General features: G+C 32.6%; 5 protein-coding genes and 1 long non-coding RNA gene across 10 annotated transcripts; 2 read left to right on the top strand and 4 right to left on the bottom strand.

Annotated features, from left to right (window-relative positions):
- The first annotated feature begins 92 nt into the window (after nt 1-92).
- LOC124434051 lies at nt 93-2,021 on the top strand. The gene is made up of 2 exons (XR_006944694.1): nt 93-179; nt 1,420-2,021. It is a non-coding gene; the product is annotated as an uncharacterized LOC124434051 (long non-coding RNA).
- LOC124434045 (glutathione S-transferase Mu 1-like) lies at nt 464-5,617 on the bottom strand. The gene is made up of 12 exons (XM_046983906.1): nt 5,553-5,617; nt 2,577-2,612; nt 2,330-2,411; nt 2,130-2,188; nt 2,018-2,065; nt 1,889-1,922; nt 1,703-1,752; nt 1,230-1,280; nt 1,052-1,147; nt 883-972; nt 783-803; nt 464-711 (listed from the first exon to the last, which is right to left on the bottom strand). Exons 2-12 carry the CDS (start codon nt 2,610-2,612, stop codon nt 628-630), a joined length of 651 nt encoding a protein of 216 aa, XP_046839862.1. The 5' UTR covers nt 5,553-5,617; the 3' UTR covers nt 464-627.
- Nucleotides 2,601-22,440, top strand: LOC124434035 (potassium voltage-gated channel protein Shal-like). Of its 4 annotated transcripts, none has more exons than XM_046983892.1 (7): nt 2,601-2,972; nt 9,946-10,008; nt 16,255-17,526; nt 19,854-20,016; nt 20,907-20,984; nt 21,061-21,162; nt 21,378-22,440. In XM_046983892.1, the coding sequence occupies exons 3-7, from the start codon at nt 16,448-16,450 to the stop codon at nt 21,933-21,935; spliced, it is 1,980 nt and encodes a 659-aa protein (XP_046839848.1). In that variant the 5' UTR covers nt 2,601-2,972; nt 9,946-10,008; nt 16,255-16,447; the 3' UTR covers nt 21,936-22,440. The 4 variants fall into 4 exon arrangements, 3 of the variants coding, with proteins under 3 accessions (XP_046839848.1, XP_046839845.1, XP_046839847.1); XM_046983889.1 differs by lacking the exon at nt 2,601-2,972 and adding an exon at nt 5,676-5,912; XM_046983891.1 differs by lacking the exon at nt 2,601-2,972 and adding an exon at nt 8,378-8,656.
- Nucleotides 3,257-5,655, bottom strand: LOC124434046 (glutathione S-transferase Mu 1-like). Its single transcript, XM_046983907.1, has 11 exons — nt 5,517-5,655; nt 5,270-5,351; nt 4,882-4,940; nt 4,770-4,817; nt 4,641-4,674; nt 4,495-4,544; nt 4,023-4,073; nt 3,845-3,940; nt 3,676-3,765; nt 3,576-3,596; nt 3,257-3,504 (listed from the first exon to the last, which is right to left on the bottom strand). The coding sequence occupies exons 1-11, from the start codon at nt 5,550-5,552 to the stop codon at nt 3,421-3,423; spliced, it is 651 nt and encodes a 216-aa protein (XP_046839863.1). The 5' UTR covers nt 5,553-5,655; the 3' UTR covers nt 3,257-3,420.
- Nucleotides 6,145-8,372, bottom strand: LOC124434044 (glutathione S-transferase Mu 1-like). The gene is made up of 11 exons (XM_046983905.1): nt 8,255-8,372; nt 8,008-8,089; nt 7,808-7,866; nt 7,696-7,743; nt 7,567-7,600; nt 7,384-7,433; nt 6,912-6,962; nt 6,734-6,829; nt 6,565-6,654; nt 6,465-6,485; nt 6,145-6,392 (listed from the first exon to the last, which is right to left on the bottom strand). The coding sequence occupies exons 1-11, from the start codon at nt 8,294-8,296 to the stop codon at nt 6,309-6,311; spliced, it is 657 nt and encodes a 218-aa protein (XP_046839861.1). The 5' UTR covers nt 8,297-8,372; the 3' UTR covers nt 6,145-6,308.
- LOC124434037 (potassium voltage-gated channel protein Shal-like) lies at nt 9,862-12,797 on the bottom strand. Of its 2 annotated transcripts, none has more exons than XM_046983894.1 (4): nt 12,672-12,797; nt 11,627-11,741; nt 10,498-11,407; nt 9,862-10,423 (listed from the first exon to the last, which is right to left on the bottom strand). In XM_046983894.1, the coding sequence occupies exons 2-4, from the start codon at nt 11,718-11,720 to the stop codon at nt 10,312-10,314; spliced, it is 1,116 nt and encodes a 371-aa protein (XP_046839850.1). In that variant the 5' UTR covers nt 11,721-11,741; nt 12,672-12,797; the 3' UTR covers nt 9,862-10,311. The 2 variants fall into 2 exon arrangements, with proteins under 2 accessions (XP_046839850.1, XP_046839851.1); XM_046983895.1 differs by lacking the exon at nt 12,672-12,797 and adding an exon at nt 11,914-12,066.
- Nucleotides 22,441-22,690: the final 250 nt, after the last annotated feature.

Here is a 22,690-nt window from a genome sequence, read left to right on the forward strand (position 1 = left end):
GGTGTCTAGTCATGTGTCCTGTCGAGTCAGTCGAGTGGTCGAGATCCACGAAAGAAGAAGAGTTCATTGATTTTCGTAGTGATTTTACAACGCATTTTTTGACAAATTTGTCATAATGTACTATGAAAATCTATCCAATACATCAAGAAGAAAAGTCGAGAAAGGAACCACAGTAAATGGTAACTATATGAAGTACAATTTCTTATATAGGAAACATATTGGTGATATTGCAAATGGACATAGTCTTATCATTTTGCTGTGACGTTTTCTTTTATATTTCTTTAAATTGTTGACGGGAAAACGTTCTTGGACAATTTGTGCAATATCACAAACAATTATTGGTCTATTCATCTTCAGTACTTGAGTAAAATATAAATATCGTGTAGCACAATAAATGTAGCTTCAACCATTCACCATTATACGTATATAAAGTAATTAAAGTATTCACGACGAGATCAAAGGATTGTAGTTTAAAACTTTATTGTCATTATGGTGATTTATTATGTATTCAATACACAACATCAGCACTAAAATTAGAAAAACTATTTCATTTCAATGAATATTGCATGATAAGCTAGTTCACAGTGAAAAATATAATTTGTATTTAAACCAGGAATCTTGAAATTCTTATTTAAATGAAGCCATGGCACCATTCAGTGTTCGTTCTTGAAACCTCTTTGATTTCTTGTATTCAGCAATTTGTGGAATAGCCTAAATAACATTGCAGTTTTTAATAGAAACCTCCAAATACTTACTATTAACTTACTCATAATTCTCAGTACCTCAATACTTTCACAATATTGCTGCAAAAAAATTGATGTATTTTAAACTTAGTTTTTGCTGTAACTGGTTGAAATACCACGAATAGTAAAAATATAGTACCATCAACTTCTTAAATGGTTCAACAAGTTTTTTGTCAAATATTTTATGCTGGTCTAGCATTTCATAAAGCATGAAGTCAGGATATGTCACCTAAATTCAAATAATAAAGTTCTTTTAGAAATCATGAAAGAAAAAAGTCAACTAATAGCATGTTAACATTTGTAAAAACCTTGTCTCCAGCAAGATATTTCTTGTCACCAAGAAACTTTTCAAATCGATCCAATTTTTCCACTACATTTTTTTTATAACCATCGACAAGTTTATCCTAAATGGCATTTGGTACATATTATCAATAATACTATGAACAAACATAGGTTAAAGCTGTAGTGGTAAAGATGAAGACTTACAAAGTCTGATGAGTAGCAAAGTCTTACAAAGCCATTACGCAAGTCAATGATCTGAAAATGAAACATTTTGTTATTTAGAACAGAGTCATACATCAATTTCCAAACCTTAAAAATATTTTCTTGTCAAACTAGTTATATTAATATCAATAAATAGAAATTCTAGTTTCATGTTTTTCTTTTGCATTTATAGATTATTTTAGATGCATTATGGCTACAGCAAATGCCAGATTACATTCCATGTACCTTATGCCAAATATCTTCCATGTGGATGTTCTATTTTGTAGTATATTATCCCATGATTGTTTGCTTATCTTCTGCATACAGTTCACATGGATTGTATTTATGAGCAAATGTCATTCTCCAATGATACTTAAGTAATATAACTAAATATTTATCTTCTAGCTAATAAACCTTTTTGAATTTTATAAAGACTTGTGCTTACTCAATTTGAACATAAAACTAATAGTACTCACGCAATTTTCAATCATATCAACAATTGTTTTCTCTTCATCCGTTTCACCACCTTAATTAAACAAATAATATTTTATAGTAGTATTTCAATAATTTATTTAGCCAATTTTGAGACTTACTTAGACCTATTTATAACTGTTAAATATGTAATGCAATCAGTTAAATATTGAAACTGATCATATACTTACACAGATTATGTTTTCTTGCAATATAACGTATAATCTACATTGAATGTTGAGCATTTCAGAATAATTTACACAAAAAATATTGTGAAGTAAATATTTGTTAAGGGATCCATTACTTCATGTTATACTTACTGCACTGCTTTGAGTAATCTTTGTATCGCCATCAATGAAATAAGGAAGCTAATCACAAACAAACACAATATTAAAATCTAATATCAATTTTCCACCACATTAAAAACCATACATTGGGAAAATCCAAACCAAGATTTTCTTTCTCCTTCAACCAATCTTCACGATTGTAATCTGAAAAATCATCTCATGATTACATTTTGAGTAAACATGGTTTGGACATATGCAAATTTTTATTAATAAAGTACAAATTTAATGTAAGGTCAAAACTCATTATCAGCAAGTCTCATTGTTAATCATCAATAAATACACAACCAGGAGGTGGTCCAAAAGTATAACCCTTATCTTCGTATTCAATTCCCGTGTAAGCCAAAAGATATCGGATGGGTTGAGCAAGCTATGAAAATATTTTGTATCATTGATCAAATAGATTGTGGTGCTATTGTAGTACATTCATGAACATTTATGAATGTTAAGGATCATGTGTTTTACAAGTCATAACTGTTATATAAAATATTTATCGTCCATATATACTTCATTAAAATTCAAGGTTATTTCTTACCCCTCTTATGTCCCAATAGGCAAGAATTGGAGCCATTTTTATGACAAAATTGTGAGAGAAAATATCAACAATGTGTTGGTGATTGTCTTGTGTGCAATCATGTGCCACGTACTTGCTGTTTAATCGTGCCAGTCCTCTTGAGCAGGGCCATGACAACCACATGGTCACAGAATAGAGATACGTTAACGTATCTATTCTGTGACATGGTGATGTGACTGGTGTCTAGTCATGTGTCCTGTCGAGTCAGTCGAGTGGTCGAGATCCACGAAAGAAGAAGAGTTCATTGATTTTCGTAGTGATTTTACAACGCATTTTTTGACAAATTTGTCATAATGTACTATGAAAATCTATCCAATACATCAAGAAGAAAAGTCGAGAAAGGAACCACAGTAAATGGTAACTATATGAAGTACAATTTCTTATATAGGAAACATATTGGTGATATTGCAAATAGACATAGTCTTATCATTTTGCTGTAACGTTTTCTTTTATATTTCTTTAAATTGTTGACGGGAAAACGTTCTTGGACAATTTGTGCAATATCACAAACAATTATTGGTCTATTCATCTTCAGTACTTGAGTAAAATATAAATATCGTGTAGCACAATAAATGTAGCTTCAACCATTCACCATTATACGTATATAAAGTAATTAAAGTATTCACGACGAGATCAAAGGATTGTAGTTTAAAACTTTATTGTCATTATGGTTATTTATTATGTATTCAATACAAAACATCAGCACTAAAATTAGAAAAACTATTTCATTTCAATGAATATTGCATGATAAGCTAGTTCACAGTGAAAAATATAATTTGTATTTAAACCAGGAATCTTGAAATTCTTATTTAAATGAAGCGCTTGGATTATTCAGTGGTCGTTCTTGAAACTTGTTTGATTTCTTGTATTCAGCAATTTGTGGAATAGCCTAAATAACATTGCAGTTTTTAATAGAAATCTCCAAATACTTACTATTAACTTACTCATAATTCTCAGTACCTCAATACTTTCACAATATTGCTGCAAAAAAATTGATGTATTTTAAACTTAGTTTTTGCTGTAATTGGTTGAAATACCACGAATAGTAAAAATATCGTACCATCAACTTCTTAAATGGTTCAACAAGTTTTTTGTCAAGTATTTTATGCTGGTCTAGCATTTCGTAAAGCATAAAGTCAGGATATGTCACCTAAATTAAAATAATACAGTCCTTTTAGAAATCGTGAAACAAAAACATCAACTGATAGCATGTTATCATTTGTAAAAACCTTGTCTCCAGCAAGATATTTCTTGTCACATAGAAACTTTTCAAATCGATCCAATTTTTCCACTACATTTTTTTTATAACCATCGACAAGTTTATCCTAAATGGCATTTGGTACATATTATCAATAATACTATGAACAAACATATGTTAAAGCTGTAGTGGTAAAGATGAAGACTCACAAAGTCTGATGAGTAGCAAAGTCTTACAAAGCCAATACGCAAGTCAATGGTCTGAAAATGAAACATTTTGTTATTTAGAACAGAGTCATACATCAATTTCCAAACCTTAAAAATATTTTCTCGTCAACTACTTATATTAATATCAATAAATAGAAATTCTAGTTTCATGTTTTTCTTTTGCATTTATAGATTATTGTAGATGCATTATGGCTACAGCAAATGCCAGATTACATTCCATGTTCCTTGTGCCAAATATCTTCCATGTGGATGTTCAATTTTGTAGTATATTATCCCATGAATGTTTGCATTTCTTCCGCATACAGTTCACATGGATTGTATTTATGAGCAAATGTCATTCTCCAATGATACTTAAGTAATATAACTAAATATTTATCTTCCAGGTAATAAACCTTTTTGAATTTTATAAAGACTTGTGCTTACTCAATTTGAACTTAACACTAAGAATACTCACGCAATTTTCAATCATATCAACAATTGTTTTCTCTTCATCCGTTTCACCACCTTAATTAAACAAATAATATTTTACAGTTAGACCTATTTATAACTGTTAAATATGTAATGCAATCAGTTAAATATTGAAACTGATCATATACTTACACAGATTATGTTTTCTTGCAATATAACGAATAATCTACATTGAATGTTGAGCATTTTAGAATAATTTACACAAAAAATATTGTGAAGTAAATATTTGTTAAGGGCTCCATTACTTCATGTTATACTTACTGCACTGCTTTGAGTAATCTTTGTATCGCCATCAATGAAATAAGGAAGCTAATCACAAACAAACACAATATTAAAATCCAATATCAATTTTCCACCACATTAAAAACCATACATTAGGAAAATCCAAACCAAGATTTTCTTTCTCCTTCAACCAAGCTTCACGATTGTAATCTGAAAAATCATCTTATGATTACAATTTGAGTAAATATGGTTTGGACATATGCAAATTTTATTAATAAAGTACAAATTTAATGTAAGGTCAAAACTCATTATCAGCAAGTCTCATTACATGTTTGTAAATGTAGATCGTCCAGGTTGGTATAGTCCTGAGAAGGACTGTTTTTGTTGTTGTTGACTGACGTTTCGACAACCTTAGCGGTAGTCATCTTTAGTTAACTCTGACTCTGGAAAATCTACATTTACAAACATGTAATGATACTCCCGGGTTAAAACCATTTACTTCAGAAAGTCTCATTGTTACTCATCAATAAATACACAACCAGGAGGTGGTCCACAAGTATAACGCTTGTCTTCGTATTCAATTCCCGTGTAAGCCAAAAGATATCGGATGGGTTGAGCAAGCTATGAAAATATTTTGTATCATTGATCAAATAGATTGTGGTGCTATTGTAGTACATTCATGAACATTTATGAATGTTAAGGATCATGTGTTTCACAAGTCATAACGGTCATATAAAATATTTATCGTCCATATATACTTCATTAAAATTCAAGGTTATTTCTTACCCCTCTTATGTCCCAATAGCCAAGAATTGGAGCCATTTTTAAGACAAAATTGTTAAATTTCGAGAAAATATCAACAATGTGTTGGTGATTGTCTTGTGTGCAATCATGTGCCACGTACTTACTGTTTAATCGTGCCAGTCCTCTTGAGCAGGGCCATGACAACTACATGGTCACAGAATAGAGATACGTAAACGTATCTATACTGTCACATGATGGTGTGACTGGTGTCTAGTCATGTGTCCTGTCGAGTGGTCGAGATCCACGAAAGAAGAAGAGTTCTATTGATTTTTGGAGTGATTTTACAACGTATTTTTTGACAAAATTGTCATAATGTATTATGGTAAATGCATCCAATACTTCAATAGAAAATTCGAACGAACGGAACGACATCGAATGGTAATTATATGATTTTAGTTGCGACTGAGTCAGACTGACAGCTTGTAGTTCTGTGACTTGTATCTTAACGTTAAACTTTGGTGTACAAGTCATATCACAAACAATTATTGGTCTATTCATCTTCAGTACTTGAGTAAAATATAAATATCGTGTAGCACAATAAATGTAGCTTCAACCATTCACCATTATACGTATATAAAGTAATAAGAGTATTCACGACGAGATCAAAGGATTGTAGTTTAAAACTTTATTGTCATTATGGTGAATTATTATGTATTCAATACAAAACATCAGCACTAAAATTAGAAAAACTATTTCATTTCAATGAATATTGCATGATAAGCTAGATCACAGTGAAAAATATAATTTGTATTTAAACCAGGAATCTTGAAATTCTTATTTAAATGAAGCCCTGGGATTATTCAGTGGTCGTTCTTGAAACTTGTTTGATTTCTTGTATTCAGCAATTTGTGGAATAGCCTAAATAAAATTGCAGTTTTTAATAGAAACCCCCCAAATCCTTACTATTAACTTACTCATAATTCTCAGTACCTCAATAGTGTCACAGTATTGCTGCAAAAAAATTGATGTATTTTAAAGTTAGTTTTTGCTGTAATTGGTTGAAATACCACAAATAGTAAAAATATCGTACCATCAACTTCTTAAATGGTTCAACAAGTTTTTTGTCAAATATTTTATGCTGGTCTAGCATTTCATAAAGCATGAAGTCAGGATATGTCACCTAAATTAAAATAATAAAGTCCTTTTAGAAATCATGGAACAAAAAAGTCTACTGATAGCATGTTATCATTTGTAAAAACCTTTTCTCCGGCAAGATATTTCTTGTCACCAAGAAACTTTTCAAATCGATCCAATTTTTCCACTACATTTTTTTTATAACCATCGACAAGTTTATCCTAAATGGCATTTGGTACATATTATCAATAATACTATGAACAAACATATGTTAAAGCTGTAGTGGTAAAGATGAAGACTCACAAAGTCTGATGAGTAGCAAAGTCTTACAAAGCCAATACGCAAGTCAATGGTCTGAAAATGAAACATTTTGTTATTTAGAACAGAGTCATAAATCAATTTCCAAACCTTAAAAATATTTTCTTGTCAACTACTTGTATTAATATCAATAAATAGAAATTCTAGTTTCATGTTTTTCTTTTGCATTTATAGATTATTGTAGATGCATTATGGCTACAGCAAATGCCAGATTACATTCCATGTACCTTATGCAAAGTATCTTCCGTGTGGATGTTCAATTTTGTAGTATATTATCTCATGAATGTTTGCATATCTTCCGCATACAGTTCACATGGACTGTATTTATGAGCAAATGTCATTCTCCAATGATACTTAAGTAATATAACTAAATATTTATCTTCCAGGTAATAAACCTTTTTGAATTTTATAAAGACTTGTGCTTACTCAATTTGAACTTAAAACTAAGAATACTCACGCAATTTTCAATCATATCAACAATTGCTTTCTCTTCATCCGTTTCACCACCTTAATTAAACAAATAATATTTCATAGTAGTTCAATAATTTATTTAGCCAATTTTGAGACTTACTTAGACCTATTTATAACTGTTAAATATGTAATGCAATCAGTTAAATATTGAAACTGATCATATACTTACACAGATTATGTTTTCTTGCAATATAACGTATAATCTATATTGAATGTTGAGCATTTCAGAATAATTTACACAAAAAATATTGTGAAGTAAATATTTGTTAAGGGATCCATTACTTCATGTTATACTTACTGCACTGCTTTGAGTAATCTTTGTATCGCCATCAATGAAATAAGGAAGCTAATCACAAACAAACACAATATTAAAATCTAATATCAATTTTCCACCACATTAAAAACCATACATTAGGAAAATCCAAACCAAGATTCTCTTTCTCCTTCAACCAATCTTCACGATTGTAATCTGAAAAATCATCTTATAATTACAATTTGAGTAAATATGGTTTGGACATATGCAAATTTTTATTAATAAAGTACAAATTTAATGTAAGGTCAAAACTCATTATCAGCAAGTCTCATTGTTACTCATCAATAAATACACAACCAGGAGGTGGTCCACAAGTATAACGCTTGTCTTCATATTCAGTGCTCGTGTAAGCCAAAAGAAATCGGATGGGTTGAGCAAGCTATGAAAATATTTTGTATCATTGATCAAATAGATTGTGGTGCTATTGTAGTACATTCATGAATATTTATGAATGTTAAGGATCATGTGTTTCACAAGTCATAACTGTTATATAAAATATTTATCGTCCATATATACTTCATTAAAATTCAAGGTTATTTCTTACCCCTCTCATGTTCCAATAGCCAAGAATTGGAGCCATTTTCATGACAAAATTGTTAAATTTCGAGAAAATATCAACAATGTGCTGGTGATTGTCTGTGTGCAATCATGTGCCACGTACTTTTTGCTTAATCGTGCCAGTCCTCATGACAACCACATGGTCACAGAATAGAGATACGTAAACCTATCTATTCTATCACATGGTGGTGTGACTGGTGTGGCAGTGTGACTGCTGTCTAGTCGTGTCCTGTCGAGTCTGTCGAGTGGTCGAGATCCACGAAAGAAGGAGAGTTCATTGATTTTCGTAGTGATTTTACAACGTATTTTTTGACAAATTTGTCATAATGTATTATGATAAATGCATCGCATCCAATACTTCAATAGAAAATTCGAACGACATCGAATGGTAATTTTATGATTTTAGTTGCGACTGAGTCAGACTGACAGCTTGTAGTTCAGTGACTTGTATCTTAACGTTAAACTTGGTGTACAAGTCATTGACAGTGTAAAAACAGTAGAAAAACAGGTTCCATATTTTTTTGTATGCATAAAATTGAAATATTTGTCTTTAAATGTGAAAAGAATTGTTTACAACTGCATTTGCAAAATAGTTTGAAATAGTTTAGACTTCATGCAAAATTATGATAAATGTCAGCCTGTATGCAAGTATTCCAGACTATACTTGAACACAATAATGTTAGATAATTGTACCAACTGTACATGGAACAAAATAAAATTATGAATGAAATCAATGGAAAAGAGTCCATTGATATTTGAACTTAATATTTATAGTTTTATCCGATTTTCTTGACACCTTATGTCTGAAGAGTGAAAAACGAACAAAAAAAAATGGCTGTTAATTCAAGATTCCCATTTAAATGATTCAATCACAATACTTCATAGATAATGTTAACACCATACTTAGTGGATAATTTTATTCCTATTAAAATGATCTTTTAAATGATTTTTAAACTAAGCATCATACAGTATAACTAAACTTTTTCTAATGCTATGAACCTGAGACAGAAGAACTGGGGGGCTAGCTGTGTCAGTGGTGAATCGGTTGGATTTAGCTTTACTCAAAATAAATTGTTGTTCAATTTTGAAGTCAATTTTGTTGGTTTTGAATTGCTAAAGAATAAATATATACATTAAATACTGTGCTGTAATTTATTTTGATCTGCTATAATGTGCTGCCCCTCTGAAAAAAAATTTTTTAGTTAAGATTACAGAAATATTTGTTAGTATACCAAGGTAATGTGATGAATATATAGCCAAATGTGTGGGAAGTCAATTTTTGAAATTTCATGTTAGTTATTATGGTGTGTCTTAAAGTTACAAATGTGATCAAATAATTGTTTGTATTGCTGCTGTAGCAACTGTACATTATTTATAACCTGTGTGATTGATAAAGAAGACTACCAAAAAGAGAGCTTTCTAAATATGTCACTTGTGCAGTTTAATATCAAATGTGCATCATATGCAATACATTTAATGTAGCACAACTTCCCCGGGGGGTGGGGGTAGCACCTCTATGTTTTCTGTGTGTGTTGCAGCATAGCTGGTGTTGGAAGATGTGTCTTTTGTCACTATCAGGAAAAACTAAAAAAATTCTTAAATCAATGTTTATTTGATTATTTTCTTTAGAATCATTAAGGCGTTTATCTAATTTTACATTTTTATGCAAAATTTTAGAAGAGTAATGTGCATCTAATTGAACGAATATGAAAAACAAAGTGAATGAAAATATTTTTTGAGGTGAGTACTTGCATAGAAATATAATAATATTAATTTATAATGAGCTCCGGTAAAACGACAAACTCTTCACTCTAATCCTCCAAATAAACAATATCAAGCTACAGTTCTACAAACTATTTAAACATCAATAGCCAATAAAGGTCACATCTTATTGGTTTGAGACCAATGCATTTTTTTTGTAAATTTTTTGTACAAAGTAATTTTTTGTACGAAACTGACGCGTGTTCATTGCTGCTATATAAATACATTGCACTGGTGCAACAAGTTATACAAACAAAAGATTTCACAACATTTTCATTGCCATCATCCTTTCTGCAACAAAGGTGCCATAAGTGCAATGAGAAAAATCCCACTTAAAGAACAAAAACCAGCGATAATTTTTCCTATGATAGTTTCTGGGACTGCATCACCATAGCTGATAGAAAAGTAAATAATATGAAGCTTGATTTGTGATAATTAGCATAATAATGTATATTGCTGACTACTTACCCCAGTGACGTCATTGTTACAATGGTGTACCAAAAGCATGCTGGGATACTAAGGAATCCGCTATTGTCTTTCTCGCCGTAGTACATAATAGTTGAGAACAGGACGAGAACTGTGACAAAGCATAAAATAAGAGGTTTGAGTTCATCTTTGTTTTGCTTAAGTAAACTGCCATGTTTTTCAATTTTATCGACAAAAAATCTCGAGACTCTGCCTATACGAGTGATGCGAAGAACACGTAACATGGCCAACATTTTGATATTGCTATGACTGCCAAGCATTAAACTGAAGTAGAAGGGCAAGATTGATATAACATCGATAATGTTTGTAAATTGTCTCACAAAAATCCATCGATTTGGAGAACAGTAAAGTCTCAGTATATACTCTACTGTAAAATATGTGACGCAAATAGTTTCCAAGATGTTGAAATGTTTCTTTTTTTGCGTTCCCCAGGTAGAACTATCTTTGGGGACTGTTTCCATAATCAAACTTACGACAGTTGTCAAAACAAAGACAACTGTCAAAACCCAAACGGCCAGTCCAGGTGTGGACAAAGCTGGTTCTTCAAAAATGAACCACAATTTCTCTTTGAATTTGGCAATTTCTTCTAATCTTCGTGCTCTCAAGGCTTTCGTCAGTCTCATTTTGCATTTTTCTAAACAATATCTCTCTGTCTTTGATTTTGAATTTTCGAAATTCTCCACACAACACAGCGCCAGAGAGGATGGAAAAATTCCAAAGAATTTCAACTCGGATTCAAACAGCTCGACACATTCGTTAGATGGATAGTGAAGAGCACCTGAACGGTAGAAGTTTAGGATGTGTGGAAATATATCAGGATCTCGATCAAAGAAGTATTCTTCTTTTTGAGTATCGAAGTAGTAAAATTTCCGCTTTCCTCCTAACAAAGTTTCTACAAAAGAAATAATACATCAGATCTGTACACAAAATTTCTACTTTCCACTTATTAATTTCAAATTTAAATACAATTGAACGATTCCAGTTTCCCATATTTCATGAAAGTTTTTTGAATTATGCTAGGAGCAGTTTTCTTTTCCTTTTTTTTTACAAATGTTTTGGTAAATTAGAAAACGAGAAAATTCCAACACTCCCTTAAAAGTGGTTTATCCACCTGGGTATCTTGCCAAAAAGCTTTCGTTTGTCATAAAACGTTCACCACTAACGTTAATAACTACGGGCTTGTTCAATAATTTCATCTTATCCATCTCAAAAATATGTGCTCACAGCTGCAAAGAAAAGAAATATTAGGTAAACATGTTTAATTGTCTGAAGGTCCACTCTAGAGAGAAGTAATAGGAATCGTCATAAATAAAAAGCTACTTTTAAATAATTTGATTTCGTGCATAATAAAAACACAAAAAACCAACAAACAGTTTAGTGTGATCGTTGATTACGTACACTCATAAACTACACGCCAATAATTTATGCTTAAGGAAGAACAAGTTTGATTGTAATCATGCATGTACAGCGCAAAATTATGTTAGCGTCCCCGTATGATGATCAAAGTAAGTTAATTAATATCTCACTCAGAGCTACCGATGTTGAATGACATATGGCTTTAGAAAGATTGGTTTTTACAGGAAATGAAATATGTATCCAGCAGTTACAATGAAACATGAATAATTCATTATTTTTCCTATATTTACATACAGACGTTGCTGCAATAAAGGGCTACAATTTTATATTATGTTTTGCTTATTTTACTTTAAGTGTAGGATGTCTTCCTCTCCATTTTCGTTACTTCAAGTCCTAGCAACCAGTGATTTTCAACACTGCAACAATTACACAGCCTTGACCAAGCATTGATTACTGATACAAAAAGTTATACTCACGGAAGCGGAGAAGTGCACTATACACTAGATGTATTTAGAAACTTTATCCCAACATAATTCCATCCTTTAAAACGGTGGACAATTATAGTGCTTGCTTTATTTTAGAAGTAAAAAGTGTTCACTTGACGTCAGTATACTTGATACTAAAACATTTTATGGAATACAATTTCCATTCAATTTTACAAACCAAGTTATCCCGTATCTTCTCCTATCTATAGCTACGTATTATGTTTCCCGTGCAATGTTATTAATATCGATATATATATACAGTCGAGTATCGCTTTGATCCTTGTTCGATCTGTTATCATGTTTTTTAATACTTACCTCAGTGTTCCTATGTCTCTTTTGTTACCAATATGGGAATCTTTAAACAATTTTTACATTACAGTATTTCTAAGTTTTATCACGTTTGTATGTACGAACAAGCACTGAATGCATTTACAAAGAGGCGCGCTGTATTTTTAATAAAGATGAAAGTAAGGCAGGTGTTAAGTCTGTTCTCAATAGTAAGTAGACGCTGAAATTGCGTTCTCCTTGTCTTGCTTATCGCTATTACTACAGCGCCATCGAGAACGAGAAATTGGATATAATATTTTGTGTCAGATTTCAGGATGTCTGTACAGTGAAAATTGAGTTGTTAAAAACTACTTTTGACAGTCAATTTGTGCGATAGGATAGGACAATATTAATATGCAAATAAGTGAAATAACTTAAATAAAATATCAGGTAAAACAGCATGTGGTTATAAAAAGTGAATCGTTGGGTTCAGCCCCATTTTTTATAAACTATATCCTCACTTGTTACATTTCAAGCTTTAATTAAGATATATAGAGAGCTCACTTAATCTATTGATATGAGACTGTTAGAATATTTTCCTACAAAACTTGATCTCATTAAAAGTCGAGGGGAGCAATAATGGGATAATGCTGATCGCATTGTCTGATAAAAAATGCAATATTACCTACTAGAAAATATTACTCTCACCAATAAGTTGGATAGAATTACTTCTCATGGACGAGTGAGACAATCTTTTAAAAATTCCCGACGATTCAGATAAACCAATAATATTTCCAGAGACCATACCAGGTATGAGAATCCCGAAAGCATGGTCAAGATTTTTACTTAAGACTTAAACGACATTTGTAAATATACTCAACGTATGTTAATGAAGTGGATATAGATAATGGAATGTCAAAGTCACATGTAATTCATAGAATTTATCTCACAAGAGAAAATTTTTGTTGAGAAAAAATATTTTGCTAACTTTCCTTAATATGTCGTCAAATTTTTCAACTCAGTGAGTTCCGTACAAACAAACGTTGTATAGAGATATTAATGTTTTTATAAAATTTCTATAATTACTGTATAAACTTTGACTCAATAATAGGGAATGAATGATTTTATTTGAAAATAATCGTTATTGTAGACTAGATCGTCTTTGAAAATCTTTTTTGTGAAAAAGTTTACCGATTTCAGTAAAGATTATATAATCATTAAATTAATTTCTTCAAAGAAACCAAATACCTTTTTTTATCGTAAGATATGATTTTATTTTTACATACCTCTTAAGATGAAGATTACAAATACGTGCATTAGAATAAAATATATTTTTTGTCATAGCTATAAATTTAGAGAAAAATATATTTATCGATTTTTTCACATATTTTTTATACTAATTTTTCCTCAAAGATTGTTCATTAATCTCTGTCATGGACTAACTATTTCTTTAGAGGTTGTAGCAGCTGTTAAGGCAACCATCGCTTGTGATGTATTCTTGCTTTCGTCACCATTCTCCTGAAGCTCTTCATCATCTTTTGTCCCACAGTTCGCCGCGGGCTTCTTTCCTCTTGTTTTCGGACTAACAGGAACAATCTAAACAGAACCCGTTATTTTATGTCATTATTTTACCTAAATATCACATCACCTCTTATAAGTGGTTTCAACTGAATTACAGATTTGATGAACAATAATCTTCATTTTGATAGCAATGTCATTTTCTCCAATAAAACTACAGGACCCTTATGAAATCCAAGGTCAACTACCATCAGCCATATGGAGCCATATGACGACAATAGACGCAAAGCCTTTTTGATCAAAACAACTTTGTGTCGCCATTTTTTACCATCAAGTATATTTTATTCAGTTTTCTGGCTTATCAGCTTACAAATTTCAAAGTATGAATACAAAAATAGTAGCCAAATGGCTTAAACGTACTCTTTTTCAAAACGTTTTAGCCCAAAAATTTTCAAGAACTTTTTAATGAAAGTCAAGGTCAACAACAGAAAGCAATATGGCCGACTATATGTTGATAACTTATGAGAGGTTTTTTAACTCGTGAAGAAACTCAATATTATCCATTTTCGGAAAATTATCTTATAAAAATTAACTTTAGGCTTTGATCAATAAATAAACAAAATGTCGTTCTCACCTCCTTTGTAAAAATAGCAGCACCGTTTTCAGTGGAAGTCCATTCTGTAGCAGCAGGATGAAGAGTAATGTAAGGGTTTTGCATGAGAGGAAAACTGATATAAGGATAGTCAGCATAGCCTTCGACGAAATTTGTCCGAGCCATTGGACGCACGAACTGCTCTTGAACGTAGTTTGAAGCCCCATTTCCCGAGACAGTCAATACTTGTGAGTTGCCTGAAATGTAGCTTGTTGAGGGTAGTTGAGCAACTGGGGCTTGTACAGTAGCTGGGAAATAACAAGGACTTTGGTTGCATACTAGCCAGTGTGGATCAAAGCTTAAATAACCCATAGGAGCAGAGGACGGAGTGTATTCAAAGGTTGACTGTCTGCTTGATAAATGGCGCCTGTTAAATGTATGAGCTGCTGCACCATCTACAATTTGCCGTACGGGATCATTTCTTCGTCTTGCTTTTGCAATGCATAAGGTTTTGTCTTGGAACTTCACCGATTTTAACTGCACGACGGTGTTGAAAACTTCCTTAGACTCAAAGGTGACAAAGCCATATTTCCCGGGCCCAGATTTATGACTTTTGTCTGCAATAATATTAGCATAAAGGACAGTGCCGTAGGTTTCAAAAAACGCTTTTAGCTCGCTGTCAGTTGTCTCACGGGGAAAATCCTTCACGAAAATACGTTGGTCGATGTAATCATCAGATGCCATCACTGAAGTTCTTTATTTTATGGCTTTGCTAATTGTTCATAGAAGGAAAAAAATGAAAAAAGCAAGAAAGTAAAAGTTGACAAAAATGTTGTCAGACGTGACTCAGCGGCTGTATTCGTTTTCGACCAATCAGCTTGAAGATAAGACCTGAACCAATCACGCTGTACAAAAGAAAGTCGTTTATCGTACTTTGTCTTGGTCTTTTCATGAAAATATGGCTCCACAAAAATCAAGAAAAGCATCAGTTAACTGATGCTTGTTTTTCATTAAATAAATAGCGAAGTGGTTTAGAACACTGTACGATGTTAACATTTTCAATTAAGTTTAGTAAATCTCCTTACAATAAACAAACACCAGGATGTATTTATGGTAAACCAAAATTTTATTGACTATTTATTTTCTTTCTCGAACGTTCTGTCAGGCTTTCAAAATATGCATTTTTGAATTGTTGCCTCTTACTTGCTTAGAAACCTGCGTAACTATGCAAATGTTAAAACAAGCCTTCGCTTTGAAAAATACCGGCGTTGAGTGAACTTGAAAAATATAGTCAATGTTTTACGCTTAAAATTTATACCGCACGCTTAATGAGAAAGGTCAAAACCAATGTAGTTATTTCATTTTAATGATAAGTGGACATTTTTTGGGAGAGGGAGTCTGGTAAAAATTTGCATGAGGACAGCCGGTCGTCCATTTGTATATAACATGCAAATATATCAATAACATCTGTCATAAACACTCGTCTCCACATTGTCGTTGTCAATTTTCTTTCACTTATAGTTTTCAAAAGAAAAATATAGCGACGACCAGTATAGTAGCGACGTTTAAAGTGTGTGAGAAAGGACGATAAAGAACATGACGAAACAAGAAATAAGAAAATCTCCACGTAAATTCTTTAACGGCACCTGTTGTAAGTTTCAATAGCTTATTGCAATATGAATTAATATTTCTCATTAAAGTAAAGCATTAAAGAATGGCTGCAGACGTTGGTGCATGGTTACCGTTTGCTCGAGCCGCTGCAATAGGATGGGTTCCACTTGCTCAAACACCAATGCCTCATGCCCCAGAAATACAACGTAATGATGACAAAATCATTATCAACGTCTCGGGGAGAAAATTTGAAACATGGCGCAATACACTTGAACGCTTTCCAAATACATTGCTCGGAAGTGCGGAAAAAGAATACTTTCATGAAAAAGAGAGCAACGAGTATTTCTTTGACAGAGATCCTGATCTATTTCGACATATTTTGAACTATTATCGTAATGGCAAGTTGCATTATCCACGAGGCGAGTGCGTTGCATCGTTTGAAGATGAACTTATGTATTTTGGAATCTCGAATAACAACGTTCATGATTGTTGCTGGGAAGATTTTAGCGAAAGAAAACGAGAATGCATCGAAAGAGTTTACGAAGATAAAGCGGAGGAAGAAGAACTTCAAGACACATCCAACTTAAACAACAGAGAAAGATTATGGGCTGCTTTTCAAAATCCTGAAAGCTCTAAAAAAGCCACACTAATGTATTACATGACAGGATTTTTTATTGCTCTTAGCGTTGTAAATACAATTGTGGAAACAGTACCGTGTAACGATAAGGAGAATTGTGGTACGGCACACGAGAATATCTTCTTTGTTTTGGAATCGGCTTGCGTTGTGGTGTTTACAGCCGAATACATAGCAAGGCTATACGCTGCTCCTGAAAGATTCAAATTTGCAAGAGATCTCCTTAGTATTGTTGACGTCGTCGCGATTTTACCTTACTATATAAATCTCTTTGTGAAAGGGAACATCAGTGGCGCTTTCGTCACGTTACGCGTTTTCCGAATTTTTAGGATATTCAAATTCTCACGCCACTCAAAGGGACTAAGAATTCTTGGTTACACTTTAAAAAGTTGTGCGTCTGAACTGGGATTTTTGCTGTTTTCACTATCGATGGCTATAATAATATTCGCAACCATCATCTACTATGTTGAGAAAGATGAAAATAAGACTGAATTTACAAGTATTCCTGCCAGTTTTTGGTATACCATTGTGACAATGACAACTTTAGGGTAAGTATATATATATTTATTTGTTACAAAGATTAAACAAGCCTTTAAAGTTTTAAATCGTTTCTATTATTTTGCTATAACCTTATATAAACAAAATTAACAAGTTGCTTACTTTAAATATTTTTCGTATAATATATTGCTTTAAGAAATCTTAAGTTCCACCTTGACCCTATTAAATAATTATAAAGTCTTAATTCATTGCAACATTGGATATGATTTCATCCATTAGTTAAATGATGAGCACAGCTAATTAAAATCAGTGAATTGTTTGTTAAATTTTTCGCTGTAATATTCGAAACGATGACATTTGGATATTTTCCCCCTGGACATAATTTCCACGAGCTTATGATGATGCAGTCTGAAAATTGCGGTTGATACCGACGTGAAGATTTTTTCAACCACGATAATTTTTTTCGAGTAAACATGACTATCTTTGAAGAGCTTAAACAAAATCCAACTGCTTGTGGTTCGCTTTCAGGAAATTAAATTAACTCCCTTCATTGGATTTGTTTTCGGAACAGCTTTTAAAGAATGGAAATGAAATGTTCGGTTAGTTCAAACGTAAGAAAAATTTTCTTGGGTGAAAGTTTTACGAAGTGAAAATTTTCTTGAAATTTCAAAGAACATAGATGTTAGTGTGTAGTATTGACTCCTATGTAAGGTTTTCGTCACTGAAGTCGTCATTTTACATTGTTTTATCTGTTCATATTTCAATTTGACTTGAACTGTAGGGACAGGTGATGCAAGTTGATGAATAATTTAGGTAGTAAGTAGCCACAGTTCTTCATAATAAGTCTAAAGTTAGAATTTCTTGTTCAGACAGCATAAGCATGAAAAAAAACACGTTAATTACGCTATAATTATCATCAGTAACGTATCTTTAAAATTCAATAAAGAAGCAACAGGGCAACGTGAAAAATAATTATGAATGAACAGTCCAAGTTTTTTTTTACAAAGATTAAAGGCGGCAGATTATCTTGAATTATTTGGTATAATATCCGCGATAGTTTATTATATTATTATTTTATTTAACTGTCAATGCCTTGTCGTGAAATACTTTTTGTAAATATCATTGAAAACTTGTGTAAAGGCCCGTTCACACCATCCGATTTGTCGGAACCTAAAAAATGCATCGTGTGGAAACATATACAGCGAGCTTCCGACAGTCGGATCCGTCAATCTGAAAATCGATCTTAATCTCTCAATCTCTATACTTTCCAAATTTCATTTGGCGCAAACCATCAGATGTGAAAAAGACTTGAAAAAAAGAACAAAAATACACAAAATATATTAATAACTGCACTGGATAACGTAAATGTCTGCTCCCATGACTAAAAATATCTAAACGAATATAAAAATCAACAAAATTATTTGACCATTTGAACAAGCAACCAAAAATCGGAAACGAAACAATCGGATCGTGTGAACGGGCCTTAAGAACACAAAAAGATTTACAACATATATTAAAAATTAAAATTGATTAAATGGGTAAATGTGATCTCGCACTATCTTCAAACAAATTGTTAAATATCATTTTTCTCGTTTTGCCAATTCACCAAGAAAAGTTAAAAACACATGAATCTTTACGGGCTTAATTGTAGGTCGTTGTAGTATTTGCAAAAGAAAAATGTTGCCTTAGCAGCTGACTGAGATAAAACAGTATTTTCTTTCAAAGTTCAACGCCATATTTATATACATAAAATGGAAATGTATATTTTTCACGATCATTAACTTTTATTTCATACATAAAGAGTTGCTGTTCATAATATTTTAATGTTTTTGTGAATCAATATTGCAGCTTTTATATTCAATACTTGTTTTTGTTTTCTTGTTGACTCACATGGTTTGAGGCAAAAAATATATAGTTTACACGTTACTAAATGAAATATTTACAGTAAATAGGTTAAATACAGTATGTAATTATTGTATCGATAGTATTTATTGATTGTATGGATTGAATATATGTGACCGCTGAATTACTTTATTTGTACATAAAAGGTTGTTTGGCGATTTTTAACCATGTTGAAAACCTCTATACTTACTGATTACCCTTATTCTTTAAAACACAATTAATGAGGATTATAGACAACGATGTACACTAAAAAGAGAGTAATGGAAATGGTTGTTTTGTCAGCTTCCTTAATCAAAACACGTCCCACCTTTGTTAATGTTATAAAAAGAGAAATTGGAACAACTATGACTATAAAGTATTTTGTGCAAAATAAGAAAATAATTGAAAGCATCCATATTCAACTTTATTCACCTCTATATTAATCAAATTTACTACTGAAAATATCTACTAATTTGCTAAATCATTTTTTAAACAGTTATGGAGATATGGTCCCAGAGACAGTGCTTGGTAAAATAGTTGGTAGTATATGTTCTTTAAGTGGAGTTTTGGTCATTGCACTACCAGTTCCTGTCATCGTATCAAATTTTAGTCGAATCTATCTTCAAAACCAAAGAGCTGATAAACGCAAAGCACACAAGGTTGGTATATGAAGCAAACGTACTTGCTAGTCTTCAGAGATATGTGTTACAAATGAAAAATGTTCTATGGAAGTTGGTTATAGGAGTAGAGCCGGAATTGTATTCTTTGGATGTTATTTATAGGAATAGAGCTGTATGGTGTTCTATGGAGGTTGGTTATAGGAGTAGAGCTGTATGGTGTTCTATGGAGGTTGGTTATAGGAGTAGAGCTGTATGGTGTTCAATGGAGGTTGGTTATAGGAGTAGAGCCGGAATTGTATTCTTTGGATGTTATTTATAGGAATAGAGCTGTATGGTGTTCTATGGAGGTTGGTTATAGGAATAGAGCTGTATGGTGTTCTATGGAGGTTGGTTATAGGAGTAGAGCTGTATGGTGGAGGTTGGTTATAGGAGTGGAGCTGTATGGTGTTCTATAGAGGAGTGGAGCTGTATGGTGTTCTATGGAGGGAGTGAGCTGTATGGTGGAATAGAGCTGTATGGTAGAGCTGTATGGTGTTCTATGGAGGTTGGTTATAGGAGTAGAGCTGTATGGTGTTCTTAGAGCTGTATTCTATTATAGGAGTAGAGCTGTATGGTGTTCTATGGAGGTTGGTTATAGGAGTAGAGCTGTATGGTGTTCTATGGAGGTTGGTTATAGGAGTAGAGCTGTATGGAGGTGGCTCTGTATGGTGTTCTATGGAGGTTGGTTATAGGAGTTATATGGAGAGTAGAGCTCTTTGTAGCAGAGCTTCTATGGAGTTAACTCAGTAGAGCTTTTTGATGGTCAATGGTGATCTACTATGGTTATTTCTTAGAGTTGAGACGAAAAGGAATCAACAGTAGTTGCAAAGTTAAGATAAAGATGTGGAGCTATAACCATTTGTAATTTATTTTGTCAATTCCTTAAACAGAAAGCAAAGATTTCAATATCACAGACCTTGACAGGAACAGCGTTTGTCGCTCCTGGAAATCTTGCTACACTATCAATGGTAAAAATATGATAACGTTATTCATTTATGAAACCTTCGCTGTACTTCACTTTATTTAATCGTTTTATTTTGATAGGGCGGTGGACTTGAGCTCCAGAAGCTTGCATCACGTGACAAGGAGAAGTCAATATTGCATAAACAACATGAGCACCTGATTAGATGTCTAGAGAAGGCAACTGTGAGTTTAATACTATTCAATTGAAAACATGAACATTCGATTAGATATCTAGAGAAGGCAACAGTGAGTTGTTTAGGTCATGCTATACAGGCGGAACCAGGTTTTCAACATATGGCCCTAAATGACTTTTAACACGATTGGCATTAATTAGTACACCATTATTTGTGACATTTCTTTGTAATTTATCAATACTCTTCATTCATTGTTATTTACAGTCAAGATATTATACGGAAATGGAATATGTTTACAATGGTGAACCTTTAGGACAAGATGCTCAAAGCTCTTCAAGTTTTTGTACTCCTAGTGGATCCCCTCTTGTATCAACACTATCCTTAGATAACCCTGATACTTACGTTAACGAAAGGAAAACTTCTTCAAAGAGGCGAATAAAATCTGAGCCTATACGAAAGTCAGCCACAGAAAATGACGTAAAAGGCAATCACGTGACAAAACCTCAGAGTAATGATGATGGTAATGATATGGAGACTATGGTGTTAATACATCACGAAAATGACGTCAAAGGAAATCACGTGACAAAACTTCGGGATGATGATGATGTTCACAATGAGATGGAGACTGTGGAGTCAATGTATGAAGAAAATCACATCAAAGGCAATCACGTGACAAAAATTGAGGTTATGGATGTTGAAAATGAAACGGAGACTATAGTTTCGATGAGTGACGAAAATATTCTTGGCAACCACGTGGGAGAATCACGTGAGAGAAATGGTCACAATGGAAAGCGAAGGCCATCGCGTGAGTCTAGAGTGTAGTTACGTCATGTTAGTGGAAAAAGGGAATGCATGAGCACTTCCTGAAATAAACACACTGATCTCATGAAGTGCGTCCATCCACGTGTACAAGACAGTAGCAAAAATTGCGGGCTCATGTGGTATCTTGATGAATAATTGTTTCGAAGTCATTGAATTAAACATAAGTGACAATTAACTGGGCAAGCATGAAGTATCTTAGCTATGGATGCAATTACTACAATGAAAATCGACGTAAAAGTTTAACTATTATTGACCTTCTTAAAATAAACCGTGCTGTGCACTAATACTTTAATTACTTGTAGAGTTTATAATGACCTCTTTTCAACTATTTTGATTTTAAACAATATTTTTCCAGCCTGCTAGAACTATGAACTTTTAAATTATATGTTGATTTTAAGAATTTAATACATCCCAAAGATGACAACAACTTTCAATGAATGTGCAGTAAATATAATTTATAGAAAAATCAAAGATATTATTTGCATAAAAAGAAGTCTTAAAGTAATATTTGTGAGTGCTTTTATTTTATCTTTAGGAGTTAGGTGCATGAACTATAGTCTTTCGGAGTTAGATGCATGAACTATAGTCTTTGGGAGTTAGCTGCATGAACTATAGTCTTTGGATTTTACGTGCATGAACTATAGTTTTTGGGTGTTAGGCGCTTGAACTATAGTCTTTGGGAGTTAGGTGCATAAACTATAGTCTTTGAGAGTTAGCTGCATAAACTATAGTCTTTGGCAGACTATAGTCTAGCT

Source organism: Xenia sp. Carnegie-2017, unplaced genomic scaffold, assembly GCF_021976095.1.
Source record: "Xenia sp. Carnegie-2017 unplaced genomic scaffold, XeniaSp_v1 HiC_scaffold_14, whole genome shotgun sequence".
NCBI lineage: Eukaryota > Metazoa > Cnidaria > Anthozoa > Malacalcyonacea > Xeniidae > Xenia > Xenia sp. Carnegie-2017.